At 59.3% G+C, this 18,300-nt stretch overlaps 1 protein-coding gene across 2 annotated transcripts; it reads left to right on the top strand.

Moving 5' to 3' along the window:
• Positions 1–879: 879 nt before the first annotated feature.
• RELT (RELT TNF receptor) lies at positions 880–17,805 on the top strand. Of its 2 annotated transcripts, none has more exons than XM_059929480.1 (11): positions 880–961; positions 9,492–9,652; positions 12,100–12,174; positions 12,282–12,448; positions 12,658–12,737; positions 13,451–13,708; positions 14,993–15,073; positions 15,347–15,428; positions 15,604–15,858; positions 16,289–16,487; positions 16,630–17,805. In XM_059929480.1, exons 2-11 carry the CDS (start codon positions 9,608–9,610, stop codon positions 16,675–16,677), a joined length of 1,290 nt encoding a protein of 429 aa, XP_059785463.1. In that variant the 5' UTR covers positions 880–961; positions 9,492–9,607; the 3' UTR covers positions 16,678–17,805. The 2 variants fall into 2 exon arrangements, with proteins under 2 accessions (XP_059785463.1, XP_059785462.1); XM_059929479.1 differs by lacking the exon at positions 880–961 and adding an exon at positions 8,789–8,882.
• The last annotated feature ends 495 nt before the right edge of the window (positions 17,806–18,300 follow it).

The following is an 18,300-nucleotide window of genomic DNA, read 5'->3' as shown; positions in this document are numbered from 1 at the left end:
TGCGGGGGGGGGGTTATTTATTTATTTATTTATTTATGGCTGTGTTGGGTCTTCGTTTCTGTGCGAGGGCTTTCTCTAATTGCGGCAAGTGGGGGCCACTCTTCATCGCGGTGCGCGGGCCTCTCATCATCGAGACCTCTCTTGTTGCGGAGCACAGGCTCCAGACGCGCAGGCTCAGTAGTTGTGGCTCACGGGCCTAGTTGCTCCGCGGCATGTGGGATCTTCCCAGACCAGGGCTATAACCCGTGTCCCCTGCATTGGCAGGTAGACTCCCAACCACTGCGCCACCAGGGAAGCCCGAGTTGTGCTTCTTGGGGCTGATCAGAATAGCTGTCTTGGTCTTCTGGGGCTGAGCCTGAGTTATTTCCATCCCCAGCAAAGAGGTGGAAATAGCTCAGGGCCCTGAAAGGGGAGGGAGAGGGGAAGGGTTAACCAAGGGTTAACCTCCTCTTCTGGTCTCAGCCCCACCCTGTGCCCTGCCCAAGCCAAACCTTTTTGGGAACTTGGGCCGCCTGGACCACAGGGATGGTGGTGGGGCCCGGCTGCATTTCCAATGTGGCCCCAGTTGGGACTCGTGTGACAGTTGCTGGAGGCAGGTGCCCATTTCTGGCCAAGGAGGGGAAGCTTTCAGCCCCCTTCCCCTGCTCATAGGGTCAGCCTCATTTTACAGAGGGAGAGACGAGGTTCTGAGAAGTGCTGGGACTTACCAAGGCCCCGCACAACCCTGATATTCTGCCTCTCACCCTCCAGACAGGGAACCTACCTTCTGTCCTGCCACACATCCCCCAGCAGACTGGACGTGGCCCAGGACTGGAAGCAGGCCCAAGACATGCCTTCGCAAAATCAGGGCGCCTCTTAGGTTCCAGCTCGGGCCTTGCTGTCCTTGCCCAGACTCCTGTGTTGGCCTCTCTGCCTCCGTTTCCAGTTCCCTCACACGCGGCGCCAGAGTGGCCTCCCTAAGGTAACTTGTACTGTTTGCCTGCAAAATATAGTCCAGACTCCTCATCCTAGCATCGAGGTTTTCCTTCTAGGACCCTTTTGAACTTTACATTTTCACCCTCATCCCTCCCTACCAGATGCCTTGGTTGTACTCTGCCTTTGCATTTGCTGTCTCCCCTTTCTAGAACCCTCCTGACCATTCAGGGTACAGCCCCAGCCTCACCGCCTCCCCCAGGAAGCCCTCCCAGCCCAGCGTTAGTCCTTCTTCATTGTGCGGTCCATGTGCCACATGTCCCCCCTCACCTCTGGGAATAGGCACAGGGGTGGGGTCCTCATGGGCACCGCACGCCCAGCTGGGTAGGGCCGGCCTGGCCAACAGCCTCTCCTCTCCTGCTGCCATATCTGTGTTGGCCAGGCCTCTTCCTGGGGAAGGGTAGCCATCGTAGGCTGAGGGCCTACTGTGTGCTAGGATGCACAGGGAGGTTGGTACCCAGGGTCTCCAGTGCTCCTGAGTGTGTGCTGGGGGTTAGGGGCAAAAACTCAAGGCCACTCCTGTGTGTAGGGGCCAGTTTGGTGCTTGCCCTGGGTTCCTCAGGCAAAGCTCTCATTCTGGGCCAGCAGAGGACGCTCCCCCCTGAGGCCCTAATGTGTGTTAGGCCCTGGGTGCAGGGCTCCTTGCAGCAGCACTAGCAGGGCATCCCCTTCTTTCCCAAGCTGCTCAATGGGGAGCCCAGACTCAGCGGGCAGAAGGGTCCAGTCCTAGTCTGAGTCACACAGTCACTGGTGCTGGACTCTGGCACTCAAGCTCGTGCCCAGCCCCCAGCCCCATCTCCGCCTCCCACCTGGTGCCTAGCGAGGGTTGTCTGACAACTCTGGCGTCAGTTTTCAAAGAAGGACCAGGCTGGCTACCTGCAGGGGGAGGAGGAAGTGGTGGTAGGGCTGCTCAGGCCCACTCCCTCCGTTATAGGGCCAGCCCTTCTGCCAGGTTAGGCAGGAGGGCTGGACCAGAGGGGGAGACATTTTGCCTGAGATCAGCCAGCAGCCCCCCACCCCCACCCCAACTCAGGATTGGGACATGACCTCTGGCAGACCTTAGCACCCAGCTGGGGTGGCAGGGAAGACGGAGGTGCCGATGCTGCATCCCTGCTCTGTGTTCAGCCCTGGGTAGGACCATGAGGCTCTCATCCTCAGCCTCATGCCCAGGTCATCAGCAGCCCCATCCAGGTACAGGCATTGAGAAGAGGGCCCAGAGATGGGTCAGGGACTTGCAAGACTCCAGTGTCACTGGGATCCTAACCCAGGTATGTTTGCCTGGAAGGCCAGAGCTTTTTCCCAGGCCACGCTGGGAAAGATGAGTGCTCTATAAATAAACTGCCCATGTGGCTATGAGTGTGTGCCCTGGCTACTTGGCACAGGAGAGGGATGGAGGGGCCTCTGCAGCCAGTTAGAGGCAGGGTCTGAGTGTGTGGGTGGAGAGAGAAGGAAGGAGGGCTTCTAGAAGGAGGGACCTAACTTGGACCTGGACACCCTCACGGTAAGAAGGAGCAGTGAGCGCAGGGATGGAGCCGTGCCCCACCTCCTGCGTGCACTTGCTGCCTCCCTCCCTGAGGGGGACCTCGAACAATGATGGCTGAAGGGGCCAGGAGAGGGGCGGGTCCACCCTGACAGGGAGACTGGGAAGGCTTCCTGCAGGAGGTGGCACCTGGGCTGAGGCCTGATTGTAAGAAGAGTCATTGTTCCCTGATGAACCATGGATCCTCCAGCCATGCCAGGAGGTCAGCTGGACAGGCACAGTTGTCCCAAATCACAGAGGCGGAAACAAGTTCAGGGATGTAGGGCTGGGTCCTGACTGCTCAGCACCCCTCGCCTTCCTGACTGTGGCTTCAGTTGGCGTGGGAGCAGGTGGACACAGGCCTGTGTAAGGGCTGGGGAATGGGCACCCAGGGTCCACCTGGCGAGTCCAAGACTCATCCACCCATGCTGTTGGGACCGATGTTGGGTTCCCCAAGCACTCTTGCCTGCTCCCGAGCCACTGGGTGACCTTGGTTGGATGCTGCTTGGTTCTGAGCTTGGCTCCTCCTCTGGCCCTTGTGGGCTGTTGAGGACTGGTGCTCAGGAGAGGCCTGGTCAGGCCAGGCCCTGACCAGTATTGCTTACAGTGGGCTCCGTTTATCCCCTCAGCATCCCTGGAGACAGGGACCAGAACCCCTGTTTGCAGGGGAGGACCCTGAAGCTCAGGGTGGGTAAGTAACTTGCCCAAGGTCACAGAGCTCCTAAGTGATGACCTAGAGCTTGAACCCAGGTGTGACTGCTCCGGGTCCAGCCTCCCCTTCAGGCTGACCTCCATCCTCAGGCTCTGTTGGTTAGGGCCTGACCTGGGATTGCTGGGGGCAGGGGAGTCTCTTTCCCCCAGCACCTTGAGTCTGGAGGAGTCGGAGAACAGGGCAGGCTGGGCCTGTGATCTCCCCTCAGTCTCTTTCAAAGCCTCCCCAAGTCAGCCTGGTCGGGGCTGAGCAACTCTGGGCGCCCTGGCACAGTGATTGGTACAGATGCACGGCTGGGGCAGGAGGCAAAGGTGGCTTCTCGGAGAAGAAGGTAGCAGTGGTGAGAGCTGGTGGGCAGTGGGGTGTCCTCCAGCCCTCATAGCGCTTTGCCATCCTGTCCTGGGAACTGGCGCAGCCTCCCTGCAGGAAGGCTCTGGTTCTGAGTGCTTGGGTGCTGGGCTGGAGCAGGGCGTGTGGGAGCAGCGGGAATGCCAGGTCTGGGGTGGCAAGAGCAGGGGCTGCCAGCTGCCTGTCCCCACTCTGCATGGGGAAACCTTGTCTCCTTTCAGACCAAGTGGTTACAGGGTACTACTCTGAATCTCAGTTTCCTCATTTGTGAAGCCTGGAACTCTGTCTTTGAGGCCTGGTAAGGGAATGGGCATGTAGTAGGTTCTTAGTGAGGGGTGTTGGGGAGCCCCAGCTCTGCCTCAGAGAGAACTGTCTAGTTTGGGCCCCTGCCACACCCCCCAGCCCCAGGCTTAGGCCAGGGAGGGGGCAGGGATTGCATCTGCACCCAGACTGGGAGGGGCTGGGTGGGCCCTGCCTGGCTGCCTCAGCCCTTTTCTTAGCCTCAAGGGCCAATTAGCCCCCTCAGCCCCACCTGCCCACCTCACACCCCTGAGCCTTCTAAGCCCAGGCCTGGTCGGGCGCCAGGGAGCAGCTGCTGCCTGGTGTGCCTGGAGTCCTCACCCCAGGGTTGTGACCTGGGAGATCTTGGCTGCCTGAGGCTGGGCTGGGGGTGGGAATGGGGGAGCCCTTCTCACTGAGTGGCCCTGAGGCAGCCTCTGCACATCTCTGGGCTCCCAGCCCCGCATTAGTCCCTAGGGAGCTGGGCTCTACCCTGGGATCTTCCTCTTCCTCCTTCCCTGGGCTTCCTGCTTCTCACAGGTCCCAGTGCCTTTTCCTACTGGAGCTGTGGTAGGCTAGGGCACTATGCAAATGAGTATGGATGCAGGAAACCTCAGAGGCCCCAGAGACCCCCATGGCGGCAGTACCTCCTTCCCTGGCGCCTGCCCGCGTGCTTTGTAATAGTTTTTCAGGTGAGCCGCCTCCTGTGTGCCGCCAGCTCCCTAGTCTCTGCCATCAGGTTGGCAAACGCTCAGAACATCTGTTTTGCGCCAGGCCCTGGGCCAGGCTCCTGGGTAGGAGGGGCCAGAGTGAGGTGGGAAGCTGTCAGGTAGGCCTGGGCTCCACCCCCGCTTTACCTCCCCCCCTCCCCCCTTCCCCCCCCCCCCCCCCCCCCCGGCTGGGTGACCTGCCACAACCTCAGTTACCCAAGGGTGAAGCAGGGACGCTCACCTCTCCTGTGAGGAGTGGAGGCAACCCAGGATGAGGGCCTGGCCCGAGGCGATGGGAGTCTGTTCCCTTCCCTGTGAGGGCGGAGGATGAAAAGGAGGCAATGCCTAGCTGTCCTCACTACTGCCCACTGTGGGCACTGCCCTACTTCAGCCCCAGTTGCCAAGGAACCACTGGCTTCCTTGCTAACCTGGATTTCTCTATTGATGGGCGGCCTTTGTCTTCCTGCCTAGGGTGCAGCCACTGCCGAGAAAGGCCTGTGTCCAGCTGTGTTTCCAGGCAACCCTAGCCCCTGGAGGCTGCAGGGAGGTCCCCAGGCCGTCAAGCCACTGGCTGGGAAACAGAAATACCTGCCCCCCACCCCCTGCTCCAGGTGGGTACCTGCTTCCCACCTCCGTCTCCCCAGCCCTGCCTCACTTGGCAGGCAGCCCAGCAAGCCCTCTGAGACAGAAGTTGTTCCTTACCTCTCCCTCCCCCGCTAACCCTTCAAGGCCCTGGGGGAAATGCAGGCTTCTCAGCTTGCAGCCTAAGCTTGGTGTGACCTGGGCTCTGCCCACCAACCTTTCCTCTCCCTTCCTACCCCTCCCACCCCCCAGATTGTCAGTGTGGCTCATCGGGCACCTCTCGTGTACCAGGCTCCACGCCAAGCATTGTACATAAACATAAGAGAATCTCGTTTGTACCTCGTACCTCCCATCGAGTGTGTGCCATAACCCCCTCCACGATTTACACATGGGGAATCTGAGGCACGGTGAATGCTTACTGAGGGCCTGCTCTGTGTCGGGCTCTGTGCTGAGCATTTAATGTGCGTTCTCTCGGCCTCACAACAGCCCTCTGAGGGATGGGGAATGGGGGTGGGGTCCACAGCCACAGAGCCAGTGAAGAGCAGAGCAAGGAAGGCTGGTTCTCCCCAAGTCAGGCAAGGGCTTCAGATCCGGGTTCAATCCCCCACCCCGAGCCCAGCCTCTAGGCTGTTAATCGTCAGCCTGCTCCCTGGCCCTCTTGACCTTGGGAGAAGGTGGACCCTCTCCTGAGTGCCTTTTCTGATCCCCCTGGTTCAGCACATACCTATTCACGTGCTGGGCACCCTGCACGGGGGCAGCACGTCAGTGGGGAAGGGCTGGGTGCGTAGCCTGGTCACACCCAGGGCGAGAACTGCACAAGTGAGGTGCTGGTTGGGGGCTTCCAGGAGGAAGTGACTTCAAGCTAAGCTCTGAAGGAAGGGTAGCTGTCAGTCGGGTGATGGGAGGGGTTTCTGGGCAGAGGAAACAGCAGGTACCAGTGCCAGGTGAGAGAGGCAAGTGTGGGGGACAGAAAGAAGCTCAGAGTGGCTGGAGTTGTGGGGAGGGACAGGGGTCAGATCTGGGTGTTGAGACGCCTAAGCTGCGGGGGGGCTGAAGTGGAGGCCAGGGAGGAGGCCAGGGGGCAGGCGAGGGGTGGGGTGAGCATGGAGCCGTGGGAGACCCTCGGAGGAGGCCACCACGGAGGCGGGTGAGGCTGGAGAGGGAATGCGTGGAGATGGGGCCCCAGGCTGGGGCTGGGTGACCCCATGAGCTTCAGTTCTGGGAAAGGGGAAGCTGCTGAGGCCTGAGGAGGCCCGGGTGGTGACACAGCTTCCTCTTTCTCTGAGGCCTCCGGGGGGGCTGCACCTCCCTGGGGCTCTGGCACCTCCCGCTGGGGCCCTGGTCACAGCTTTGTTAGTTGGCTTTCTTCCAGGGAATTTCTGGTTCTAATTGTTTGGGCAGTTTTTTTGGAGGGTGGGGATGGGCTGAGCGTGAGGAACCCCTCCCCCCACCCCACGCCCCCGTGAACCTGTTTTCTCAGAGGCCTCCTGCTCCAGACACCGGGGCAGGGTTTTGTGGTGGGTGAGACAGACATCCCTGCCCTAGCTGCTGTCTGGTGGAGGGGGGCGGGGGCAAGCAATAAACAAGTAAGCAAACAAACAGTTATAAGCCTTGGTGGGAGGTGGAGAGGGAAAGAAGGGGTGACAGGGAGGAAGTCACATGACCTATGTCAGGCTCGTTACCTCATTTAAACCTCATGACAGCCTTGCTCTGGGACATAAACATCCCCATCTTGCAGGTGAGGAAACTGAGACCCAGCAAGGTGAAGCAGGGTCTCAGGTCCCCCAGGGAGTTGGTGACAGTGGGAACAGGCCCCAGGCTGAGATTTCAGGGAGGAGTGGCCTCTAAGCTAACTTCCTTCTCTGCCCTTGGGGCCTTGAAGGGTGGTTCTCCTCTGCCAGGAGCCCTGAGGCCAGAGAAGACCGCCACCACTGCAGGCTGAGGGTCTGCCCATCTTTGACAGCCCTCCCCCAGGAAGCCCTCAGGAGGTGCCCCGAGGTGCAGGGCTTTGGAAGGTCACTGATTGCCCTGCCTTCTGGAAGGCAGAGGGGTGGGGATGGAGCCTTCTCAGACTCCCCTCCCCCAGCCAAGGGGCTTGATCTGAACTTGCTTTTCAGTCAGGGTTCCAGAGCTCAGAGCATAGGTGCCGGAGGCTGGGTGGGGAGAAGGCGCAGAGGGGAGTCAGAGCAGCAGGGGTCCACGTGCGTGCAGGGGTGTTCTGGGTGGAGGCCAGCGGCTGCCTGACTGGGCAGGTCCTCTGGGGGCTCAGGCTGATTGTGGGGGCCGGGGGAGCTGCTGTAAGCAGAGACTCGGGCAGCCAGACTGGAGTAAGTGCTGGTTTGGGGTAATTAGAAGGCACATAATTAGAAGGCGTCAGGGCGCTAGGCAGCAAGCGTCTGTGAATGTGCCTGAGTGGGCCCTCGCTGGCTTTGAGTCTGGGCCTTTGGACCCCATTTTCCTCCTCGAAGTCTTGAGATCATAGCTCCCTGTCTGTCTGGAGGTGAGCAGCTGCACAGCCCCTCCCTGTGGCCTCAGGTCACCCAGCAGGTGCCAGTCACGGCCAGGGGTGGGACTAGGGGGGAGTCTCTCCTCGGTGGCTGTTGGGTCTCTTACTTTCCACCCCTGCCCCAGCTCTCTGGCCCACCCTGGGGATATGGACGGGTGCTGGATCTGGGGGCTGGACAGGGCTATGGGGCCGGCCTGAGGTCTTGGGGCTCGTGGTCAAGTCTGTGGGTGAGCTCCCATGAAGAACCAAGGAAGGGGCCATGGAGAGATGGGCTTGAGTAGGAACTGGGCCTGGGCAGGGGGGGACACTTGTGACCATGTTGGAGGAGGGACCGGTGGAGGATGGGTCAGAGGATGCCACCTGTTGGGTGCTGACTGCCAGGGTGCAGCCTTCACTCTACTCTGTGGCTGGACCTTCTGTCCCAGGTTTTCCCCTGAGCTGGCCTTGGGCCGAGAGCCACTGCCAGTGACCTGGAGAGTCCCGAGGATAGTGTGACCACTGCCCCAGCCCCTCCCCTGGGTGTAATTCAAACCCCTGGCCCGCCAAGGTCTGTGCCAGGCCAGGCCCACGCGCAGCCGGATCAGTTTCCTCTGGCTCCTTTTCCTGGTGGGAAGTCCGGGCCGCCTGTAGGCCAAGGAGCTCTCGGCTCTTCCGTGACCTGGGGTTTACTTACTGCAGGCAGTGCTTCTCCTGCCAGGCTGGGCATCAGACAGCCCCGGGGTTCTAGGCAGGGCCCCCTCAACATGCTGGGCTTGGCTGCTCAAGGCTGCCCCTTGGGGGTCAGAGGCTGCCTGTGGCCTGTACCTGAGGCCCTCCATATACACCCCTCTCTCACCCTCCTGAGCCTGGAGACAGGCCTCCTGGAAAGAGGTCATTGAACTCCCTTTTTCTGCCACTATCCCTTTTGTGCAATCCAAATTTTTCTTCCTGCTCTTCCAACCTCATCTACTGGCTGGAGACTTTTCTACAGAGGAGGCCACACCCTTGAGCCTGGGGGCTCAGCCTCAGGCCCGTGCCCGTCACCCTCTGTGCCCTCACATGCCTTATTTGGTTTCTTGGCACTTCCCTCCATCTGGCACGGGACGCTCACTGTTTATCTGTTGGTCGTTGGTCTCCCCTGGGGTGTGAGCTCCCTGAGGACAGCGCCTGTCTTGTTCATACCTTTCCCCGTGCTGAGGGCAGTGCCCAGCACACAGCAGGTGCCCAAGAGAAGACAGAAGGCTTGAATGCTGGCTGCCACTCCCACCCCTACAGGTCTGCCCGCGGCTCAAGAGATGCAGTCAGACACATCCCAGATCTCTGGAGAAGTCTGCCGGGTGGGACCGTGGGACCCGTGGGAGGACTAGCACTGTGATGGGGTTGGGGGTGGGGGAGCTTTGGGGAAATGGAAGTCTAGAGAGGCTTCCACAACAAGAGGCCTTTGTGTTGGGCTTTGAAGTGTGACGGAAAAGGCCTTTCTTGGAGCAGAAACAGCAAGAGTGAAGGCAGAGAAGCAGGAGAGGCGGGCATGCTTGTGGGCCCCAAGGAGTTCTGAGAGGCAGGAGCCTGAGAGCTGGGGATGCAAGCGGGGAGGCCGGGCGTGGGGTCGCTGTCAGTGCTCTCGTTCCTCCCACCCTCGGGGCTGAGGCTGTAGGCTTCCTTCCTCCCCTGCTCCCCTGCCTGGGCCTAGGGCAGCTGGCTGTTTATGGAAGAGGCAGGAAGCCCTTCCTCCTCTGGGAAGCTGCCCTGGGAGGCTGGCCCCAGATAGGGTGCCCCCACCTCTGCTAGGACCTGCAGTGGACCAGAGGGCAGGGCCGGTGAGTGTAGGCCAAGCCGCCCCAGCATTCTGCCCGCCTGGTGACACCTCTCGATGTTCCTGTCCAGCCCCGTCCTGGAAGGAGCACTGGGAGGACGGCAGCTGCCTGCCTGCCTGCCTGTCCCGTCTCCGTCTGAGCCTCCCCTCCATCTGCCTGAGGCTGGCGACCCACTGGGGCTTGAGGATGAAGCTGAGCCCACCGCACTGGCCCCTATCCTGCCTCCTTGTGGTGAGTTGGGGATGGGACCGTGGGGAAGGTGAGTCCTGAGCCCTGCGCTCAGGAACCTCTTGCCCCGGTGGGTGCTGGGGTTGGTTACCTGGATCTTCTTTTTTTTTTTTTTTTTAAACATCTTTATTGGAGTATAATTGCTTTACAATGGTGTGTTAGTTTCTGCTTTATAACAAAGTGAATCAGTTATACATATGTTCCCATATCTCTTCCCTCTTGCATCTCCCTCCCTCCCACCCTCCCTATCCCACCCCTCTAGGTGGTCACAAACCACCGAGCTGATCTCCCTGTGCTATGCGACTGCTTCCCACTAGCTATCTGTTTTACATTTGGTAGTGTATATATGTCCATGCCACTCTCTCACCCTGTCACATCTTACCCCTCCCCCTCCCCCTCCCCATATCCTCAAGTCCATTCTCTAGTAGGTCTGTGTCTTTATTCCCGTCTTGCCACTAGGTTCTTCATGACCTTTTTTTTTTTTTTTCCTTAGATTCCATATATATGTGTTAGCATACTGTATTTGTTTTTCTCTTTCTGACTTTCTTCACTCTGTATGACAGACTCTAACTCCATCCACCTCACTACAAATACCTCCATTTCGTTTCTTTTTATGGCTGAGTAATATTCCATTGTATATATGTGCCACATCTTCTTTATCCATTCATCCGATGATGGACACTTAGGTTGCTTCCATGTCCTGGCTATTGTAAATAGAGCTGCAATGAACATTTTGGTACATGACTCTTTTTGAATTATGGTTTTCTCAGGGTATATGCCCAGTAGTGGGATTGCTGGGTCGTATGGTAGTTCTATTTTTAGTTTTTTAAGGAACCTCTATACTGTTCTCCATAGTGGCTGTATCAATTTACATTCCCACCAACAGTGCAAGAGTGTTCCCTTTTCTCCACACCCTCTCCAGCATTTATTGTTTCTAGATTTTTGATGATGGCCATTCTGACCGGTGTGAGATGATATCTCATTGTAGTTTTTTTTTTTTTTTTTAAGATTTTAATTACTTATTTTTATTTTTGGCTGTGTCGGGTCTTCGTTTCTGTGGGAGGGCTTTCTCTAGTTGCGGCGAGCGGGGGCCACTCTTCATCGCGGTGCACGGGCCTCTCACTGTCGCGGCCTCTCTTGTTGCGGAGCACAGGCTCCAGACGCACAGGCTCAGTAGCTGTGGCTCACGGGCCCAGTTGCTCCGCGGCATGTGGGATCCTCCCAGACCAGGGCTCGAACCCGTGTCCCCTGCATTGGCAGGCAGACTCTCAACCACTGCGCCACCAGGGAAGCCCCTCATTGTAGTTTTGATTTGCATTTCTCTAATGATTAATGATGTTGAGCATTCTTTCATGTGTCTGTTGGCAATCTGATATCTTCTTTGGAGAAATGTCTATTTAGGTCTTCTGCCCATTTTTGGACTGGGTTGTTTGTTTTTTTGTTATTGAGCTGCATGAGCTGCTTATAAATCTTGGAGATTAATCCTTTGTCAGTTGCTTCATTTGAAAATATTTTCTCCCATTCTGAGGGTTGTCTTTGTGGCTCTTCTTTTGAAGAATCGAGGCAGTCTGACCCTAGGAAGTGCCTCCTGCCCCACGTGCTCCTGGTGCCGTTGGCCTCTCAGTGTTTGGCACGTGCTGGAGCCGGGTCTAGGGCCTGAGGAGGTCTCTAGCACCTCCCGTGTGACACTCCCTCTGCCCTTCAGGGTAGCTGGCTCTACACTGTGCCTGCCCCAAACTGGGGCCCAACTGGAGGACTGGGGGATCTCCCCTGCGGGCAGGATTCAGGGCAGATAGTTCACACCTGGAATGGGAAGAGAGGGAGCTCCGAGAGGAATAGGGGGAGGACACAAATGGAGAAGATCCTTCCTTTGGGGCCTGTCATGCCCTGTGTGGGTCCCAGGGTGTGAACGGGCTGGCCTTGTGTTGTGGGAAGGTCACGGAGGAGGATGTGGTCCCAGAGACTCAGCCGAGGCCCCGAGGCACCATCTGCAGCCTCGGCCCCAGGGATGATGAACTGAGGCTGGTTAATGACATTTTCAGCTGTGGTGTGGGGACCAAGGCAGCAGGAAGGGGGGCGGAACCTGAGAGAGGAATTCGGAAGAATTTCCTCCTCATCATCCTGGTTAGCTAGAAGGGCGTGACTCACAGACCCAGGGGCTCAAGATCCTGATCTGGCCCTGTCTGAGGCGTTTCAGCACTTTCCAGAAGCAGATGTGGTTCTCCCCTTGCCTAGGCAATGGCAATGCAGCAGGTCTGGGACAGGCAGATTTTACTTGTAGCACAAGGGATTGAGGTTAGAGAGTGTCCCCAAAGCCTGGGGGTGGCCCTGTATATTGGTGGCCCTTGTGCCTGGGGTGACTGAAAGTGGGTGGGGGGTAGGTGGCCCCAGAGATGCCATGTCCCAGTGCTTTCCGCTCCCTCAGTGTGTCCTGCCCTCTTTTCTTCCAGCTGTTGCCCTGGCCTCTGGCCACTGCAACATCAACAACTCCTTGGCCGTGCCCACCTGGCGAGGAGCCCAACCTGGTGAGCTCGCCCTGCCCATCCACCTCTCCTGGGAAGACTGTTGAGGGCCAGGGGCAGGGACCTCAGGCCTGGCTCCTGGCTTTGTTCTCACTCTTTCCCTCCTGCAGGAACCAGGGCAGGGCACATTATGCAGGTCCTGCCCCCCAGGCACCTTCTCAGCTTCCTGGGGCTCTAGCCCTTGCCAGCCACACTCCCGCTGCAGCCCTCGAGGGAGGCTGGAGGCCCAGGTGGGCACGGCAACTCGAGACACACTATGTGGAAACTGCCAGCCTGGGTGAGCCATGGGGTGGGGTGTGGGTGTTCATGACCAGGTGACCAGGACTTGAGATCCTGGGATCCCAGCCTCACTCACCTCTTGAGTGGGCCGCGGTCTTCCCATCTGTGAAATGGGGTGGGTCAGGACCAGTGAGGGTGCCCAGTAGGAAGGTCCAGCCTCTCTTAAGGATAGTTTTTGGGCTTCAGTAACATCTTCCCTCCCTGCAGGTGGTTTGCCCCGTCAGAGGTCCCCCGTGTTCCCTGTCAGCCGTGCTCCTGGACACCCCTGGGTACTCGCGGCTGTTACGGTGAGTGGCAGGTGGTGGCTAGGACTGGCAGGGTATGTGTGGGCAGGGGTCTGGCGAGCTTGAGCCCAAGGGCCCCGCAGTGTCCGTCTGGGGCAGTGGGGTCCTCACTCCCCTAGCCCAGGGGAGGGTGTGCAGCCACAGGGTGTCCAGCAGGTCCACTGGCTGTGTCTTCTCACCCCGCCTTTGAGTGGCAGAGACTGTCCAGCAGGTGGCTGCCACAGCTGGGGGCTCACATCCCAACCGGTCTCCTGTCCTTATCCCCTCGAAACAACCCATGTAGCTGAGTGTGAGCACATACGCTTACACACATGCACCTCCTCTCACCTGTTGAGTTGGTCACCTTCTGAGGCAACTAACTCATGGGTCAGGCTGTGGGGAGGCGGGATCCGGTGTCGCTGTGCCCAGGCATGTGCACCGTTGCCTTTTGTTCACCCCTCTGACCCATCATGAGGGGTGGACAGAGGCCTCAGGGTCTGGCCATCCTGAGGGCTGAGGAGGCCTTGCTCAGGCTGGCTGACTGGTCAGATGGCCAAAAAGGAGGGGGTGAGTTGCCCTTTACTTCCCCACCATGGTGGAGAGTGGGTGCTCTGGACATGCCGGTACCACCCACCGTCCCGACCCCTGCCCACAGTAACCCGGGCCCTGGGCCTCTCTGAGTGTGTTTCTCTCTGCCTCTGTCTTTCCTCCATGCCTCCATCCTCCGTGGTGCTCAGAGCGGGGACGACGGGCCCGACGTGGCGTGGAGGTGGCAGCAGGGGCGAGCGGCGCAGGGGAGACGCGGCAGCCTGGGAACAGCACGCGGGCGGGCAGCCCTGAGGAGACGGCTGCCCAGTACGCGGTTGTTGCCATCGTGCCCATCTTCTGCCTCATGGGGCTGCTAGGCATCCTGGTGTGTAACCTGCTCAAGCGGAAGGGCTACCACTGCACGGCCCACAAGGAGGTCGGGCCTGGCCCTGGAGGCGGAGGCAGCGGTGAGGCCCAGCCTGGGGCTGGGTGGGGAGGCCAGAGGGCGCAGGCTGAGAACCTACTTGGTCTGGAGGGTCTGACGGGGAGGGGCCTGCAGAGGGCTACTCGGGAGAGTTTCCCAGAGGTGCCGCACGTGGGCCGCAGAGGAGACACTGCGGACTGACAAAGTGGAAGGAAGCGTGAGGTGGCCCGAGGTGGCAACTGGGGCGGAGCAGAGGCAGAGCGGAGGTCAAGTGGCTTTAGTGGGATTCCCTCCCTGTGTGAGGCCCTACCCAGGAGTAAGGGCCTGGACTCCTCAGGGGCTGCAGTTGTGTGTGTGGTTCAAGGGTTGGACTGCTTTCTGGGTACTCAGGGTGACCTCCGACCTCTGGCCTGAAGGGCTGGCAGGGCAGCTGTCCTGGACGGGGACCATGAGGGGCTCAGGTTTCAGCTCCAGGCTGTGGTTTGAGTTACGAGCCCTGGAACCAGAGGGAGAGACATGTTCCTCCTGCCCCTACCCCAGGGCCCTGGGTTCCTTTTCTTCTTCCCCTTACCCCACCGCGCTGTCCCCCGAGGGCCAGTAGGGCCAGGATCCCACATGCACATACACTGCTCACAGAACTTGGGGGCCAAGTCAAGATAGAATGGCACCTGCCATGCCAGCGCCATTTTCAACCTCTGACACTGCAGTCTGCAGGGGGCAGGAGGGGGACAGGCGCTTTAGGCAGGCAGGAAAGTGGCAACTCAGGCCATTTTGCCTGGAACTGCACTTGTTTTCCTGGCCTAGGACTCCCTTTAACTGTTGGCTACTGCCTGGGTGCGAGTCCTAGGAGTTCTGTTTGCTGCTGGCCCAGGAATGATTGCATGGCTCATTCTCATGCCCTTGAGGTTCGGGTCCTCAGTTAGTTATACCGACAGGGCGGTGTGCAGGGAGGTGATAGGCCTGGGATGGCAGAGTTTGCCGGGGCTGTCGGAGGTTCTGGGCAGAGAGGCAGCCCACAGCTCCCTGAGGCTAAAGAGAGGAGAGGGCAGGCCCTGAGAGAGGCTGGTTCCCTCATCCCACACACTCTGCAGGGACGGTGGAGTTCAGATGGCCCTGAAACCGCTAAGCCCCTGGTGCTGCTGGGTGCAGGGAGCAATGATGCTAAGTAGTGAAGGTGATAATGGGCTCAGAATCAGAGCTGAGGCCCTTAGGTACGCATACACCCAGGCCAGGGGCGCCCTCTGCTGCCATGTCCTGGTGTAGCCTGTGAGCCCAGAGTGTGCCCCTGCCTCCTTCCCTAGGATCATGGTTCTCTGCTCTTCCCCAGGGGTCAACCCTGCCTACCAGACTGAGGACGCCAATGAGGACACCATTGGGGTCCTGGTGCGCCTGATCACGGAGAAGAAAGGTGAGGGGGGAGGTCTGACCCCATCCCTCCCAGAGCTCTGCTCTGCCCCTCCCGCCGGGATACCTCAGGCCAGCGTGCCCCTCTCTGACCACTGTGGTTCATGAGGCTGCCGCCTCTCTGCCTGCTCTTGCCTGGTGAGAGGTGGAGGAAAAGGCACACAGCCTGGGCCAGCGAGGGGGTGGCGGGTAGGTAGGGGGATTTGTGCTGGGGCAGGAGGTTGGGGGGAGTGTCCCTCACAGCCCAGAGCCGGGTTCTGACTACAGCTGCCCACAGAGAATGCAGCGGCCCTGGAGGAGCTGCTGAAGGAGTATCACAGCAAACAGCTGGCGCAGACCAGCCACAGGCCTCTGCCCAGGTAAGTGGGCAGGTGGGCAAGGAGGGCCCCAAACCACAGGTAATCAGCCTGCCTCCTGGGGACTCACCACTTGGGTATGTTGCCCCTCCTGTCACCCCGCTTCCCCTTCACTACCTCCTGGGGTCTCCTGGGCCTGCCCTGCCCCAGTGACCGCTCCCACCTGTGTCTTCCACAGGCTGCCGCTGGGCCCACCCAGCATGCCGCACGTCTGCCCACATCGCCACCACCTCCACACTGTGCAGGGCCTGGCCTCACTCTCTGGCCCCTGCTGCTCCCGTTGTAGCCAGAAGTGGCCCGAGGTGCTGCTGTCCCCCGAGGCTGCAGCTGCCACCACTCCTACTCCCAGACTCCTGCCCAACCCAGCCAGGGCGCCCAAGGTCGGGGCCAAGGCAGGACGCCAGGGCGAGATCACCATCTTGTCTGTGGGCAGGTGAGGAGGGCATAGACACAGCAGGGTGCCACGACATGACATGACAGCTCTGGGGGAGGCAGGGCCCTAGCCTGATCCATGAACAGTGGTTCAGTGGTGGCCTCACCCTTCCTGGCCTCAGTGGGCCTCTTTGCAGTGGGGGTGGCCAGGGAAAAGCCAAGTCTTCCCAGCTATGCTCTCTCACATGGAGTCCTTGGGCCCCCAGGGCAGGGTCATAGCCCCCATCACACCTGCGCCGCCTCAGGCTAAGAGCCTGTCCACCTGCAGCCTAGTGTCGGGAGGTGTTGGGAGCTTGTCAGTGGGTGGGAAGGCGTGGGGAGGGCTCAGGCTCTGACCCATGAACTTGCTGTGTGACCCTGGCGGGTGCTGCGCCCTCCACACCTGGGGTCCCTCCTCTAATGGAGGATGATCGCACTACCTCTCCTCACAGGTTCCGTGTGGCCCGAATTCCTGAGCAGCGGACGAGTTCAGTGGCCTCGGAGGTGAAGACCATCACGGAGGCCGGGCCCTCAGGGGGTGATCTCCCTGACTCCCCACGATGTGGCCTCTCCAGTGAGCAGCGGGCACTGCTGGGAAGTGGTGGAAGCCACCCTAAATGGCTAAAGCCCCCAGCAGAGAACAAGGCCGAGGTGAGGACCAGAGGGGAAAGGTGTCTGTTGGCACCTGTGCCAACCCCAACTGCAGATGGGGCAGGGGTGGAGGTACAGAGGGCTACTTTCTTGGAGTCCAGAAGCCCCCTGACAGCTCTGACCCCTCACCCCTGCCCCCCAGGAGAACCGCTATGTGGTCCGGCTGAGTGAGAGCAACCTGGTCATCTGAGGGGCTGTCTCGTCTGAGGACACTGCAGCCCTGCCCTGGGAGGTTCCGAAGGCTTCCTGGAGGAGGTAGAGCTGCAGCTGAGCCAGTGAGGATCCAGAATGGCCCAGCAGACAGAACAGCCAAGGCCAAGGCCTGGAGGTGGGAGCGTCCACCCCAGTGAGGAGGCAGGCCAGCCGGCCGGCGGGTGCTGTGTGCAGGAGCCGGTTGAGAGCCCCTCCCGTCCCTGCCGCCCATTTCCTTCCCTGCAGGATGTCCCTGACGCCGTGCCCTGCCCTGGCTGGATCCTAGGAGCCCACAGGGTCCTCTGCACCACCGGGTGGCTAGGCCTCAGTGGTGGGGAGGGGCCCTCTACCTGGCCCCCCTGGCTCCACGCCTTAGTGATGAGCCACCCCTTGCCTCTATAGAGGGGACCTCCCCCTCCTTTCTGACAGGTCCTGCAAAGGGAGGGGTCAACAAAAAGCCATGAGCTAGGAACCGAGTTCCTGGGTTCTAATCCTGGGCAAGCCCCTGGCCATTACTGGGTCCCAATTCTTCTGACTGTGAAGCGGGGAGAGAGTGGCGTCTCGGTGCCTAGGGCCTTCCAGCATCTTGCAGGCTCTGGGCTGGATCGTGTAGATGGAGAGCTTGACCCCTTGCCACCCCTCCCACTAGTAGTTTTATCTGGCCCCGTTTTTGCTGCTTCAGGGCCACCACCTTCAAGGCTCCCATGGGGCTGCCCATCCATGGCTCTGCCTACAGAAGGGGCATAATGCACGTGCCTGCCCCTGCCCCTGCCATTTTTATTGAAATTGAAAAAACAGACTTGACCTGGGCAGGGCTGTGGTACAGAGCCCCAGCCTGCCCAGCCACCCACAAGATCTCAGGCGCTTTGGAGGGTAAGGGGTGAGGCTTCTGGCCTCGGTGGTTTCTGTGTCCCTGTGGTGTTGGTGTGTTCGTCCCCTGGCCTGGGCAGTGCGGGCGACTGCCCAGCCCGCGTCTCCACTGTGGCTCAGCAACCTCGTTATTTATGTGGGGCTGTGCAGGCATGGGCCCACTGCTGTCCGCATTTCTCTTATTTATTGAAACTTTGCTGTTGTCCCACCCTTGTGTCTCCACGCCCATCCATTTGTTGAATAATAAAAGGTGGGAAAGTAGTGTCATGAGGAGCTTCTTTTTCCCTGTGTCTCTTCTCAGGTCTGCCCATTCAGTGAATAGTTCTGTGTCGGGCTCCGTGTGTGGGACAGGCCATCCCTCCCCTGGCAGCGCCTGCTGTTTGGCAGGTGGACACCAGGCAGCAGCTGAAGTGGGGCCGGAGGAGGCCTCTCAGGTCACCTGGTTCTCACTGAAGGCCCTAGAAGCAGTGCTGTCCAACGGAAATAGAGTGTGCGCCACGTATGTAATTAAAATTTTTCTAAGAGCCACATTTTAACAAGTAAAAAGGAACAAGTGAACTTATTTTAAATGACATCGACAATGTATTTTACTTAAACCAGTATATATAAAATACTTTCATTTCAATATAAAATCAGTATAAAAATTATGAATGAACCATTTTTTTGCTTTGAAATGTGGTATGTAAAATACACTTAAAGCACATCTTAATATGAAGTAGCATATTTCAAGGGCTTGATAACCACATGTGGC

This window comes from Balaenoptera ricei, chromosome 8 (assembly GCF_028023285.1).
Source record: "Balaenoptera ricei isolate mBalRic1 chromosome 8, mBalRic1.hap2, whole genome shotgun sequence".
Classification (NCBI taxonomy): Eukaryota; Metazoa; Chordata; class Mammalia; order Artiodactyla; family Balaenopteridae; genus Balaenoptera; species Balaenoptera ricei.
Note: the sequence above shows the minus strand (reverse complement) of the source record. Positions and strands in the feature narration are given on the sequence as shown.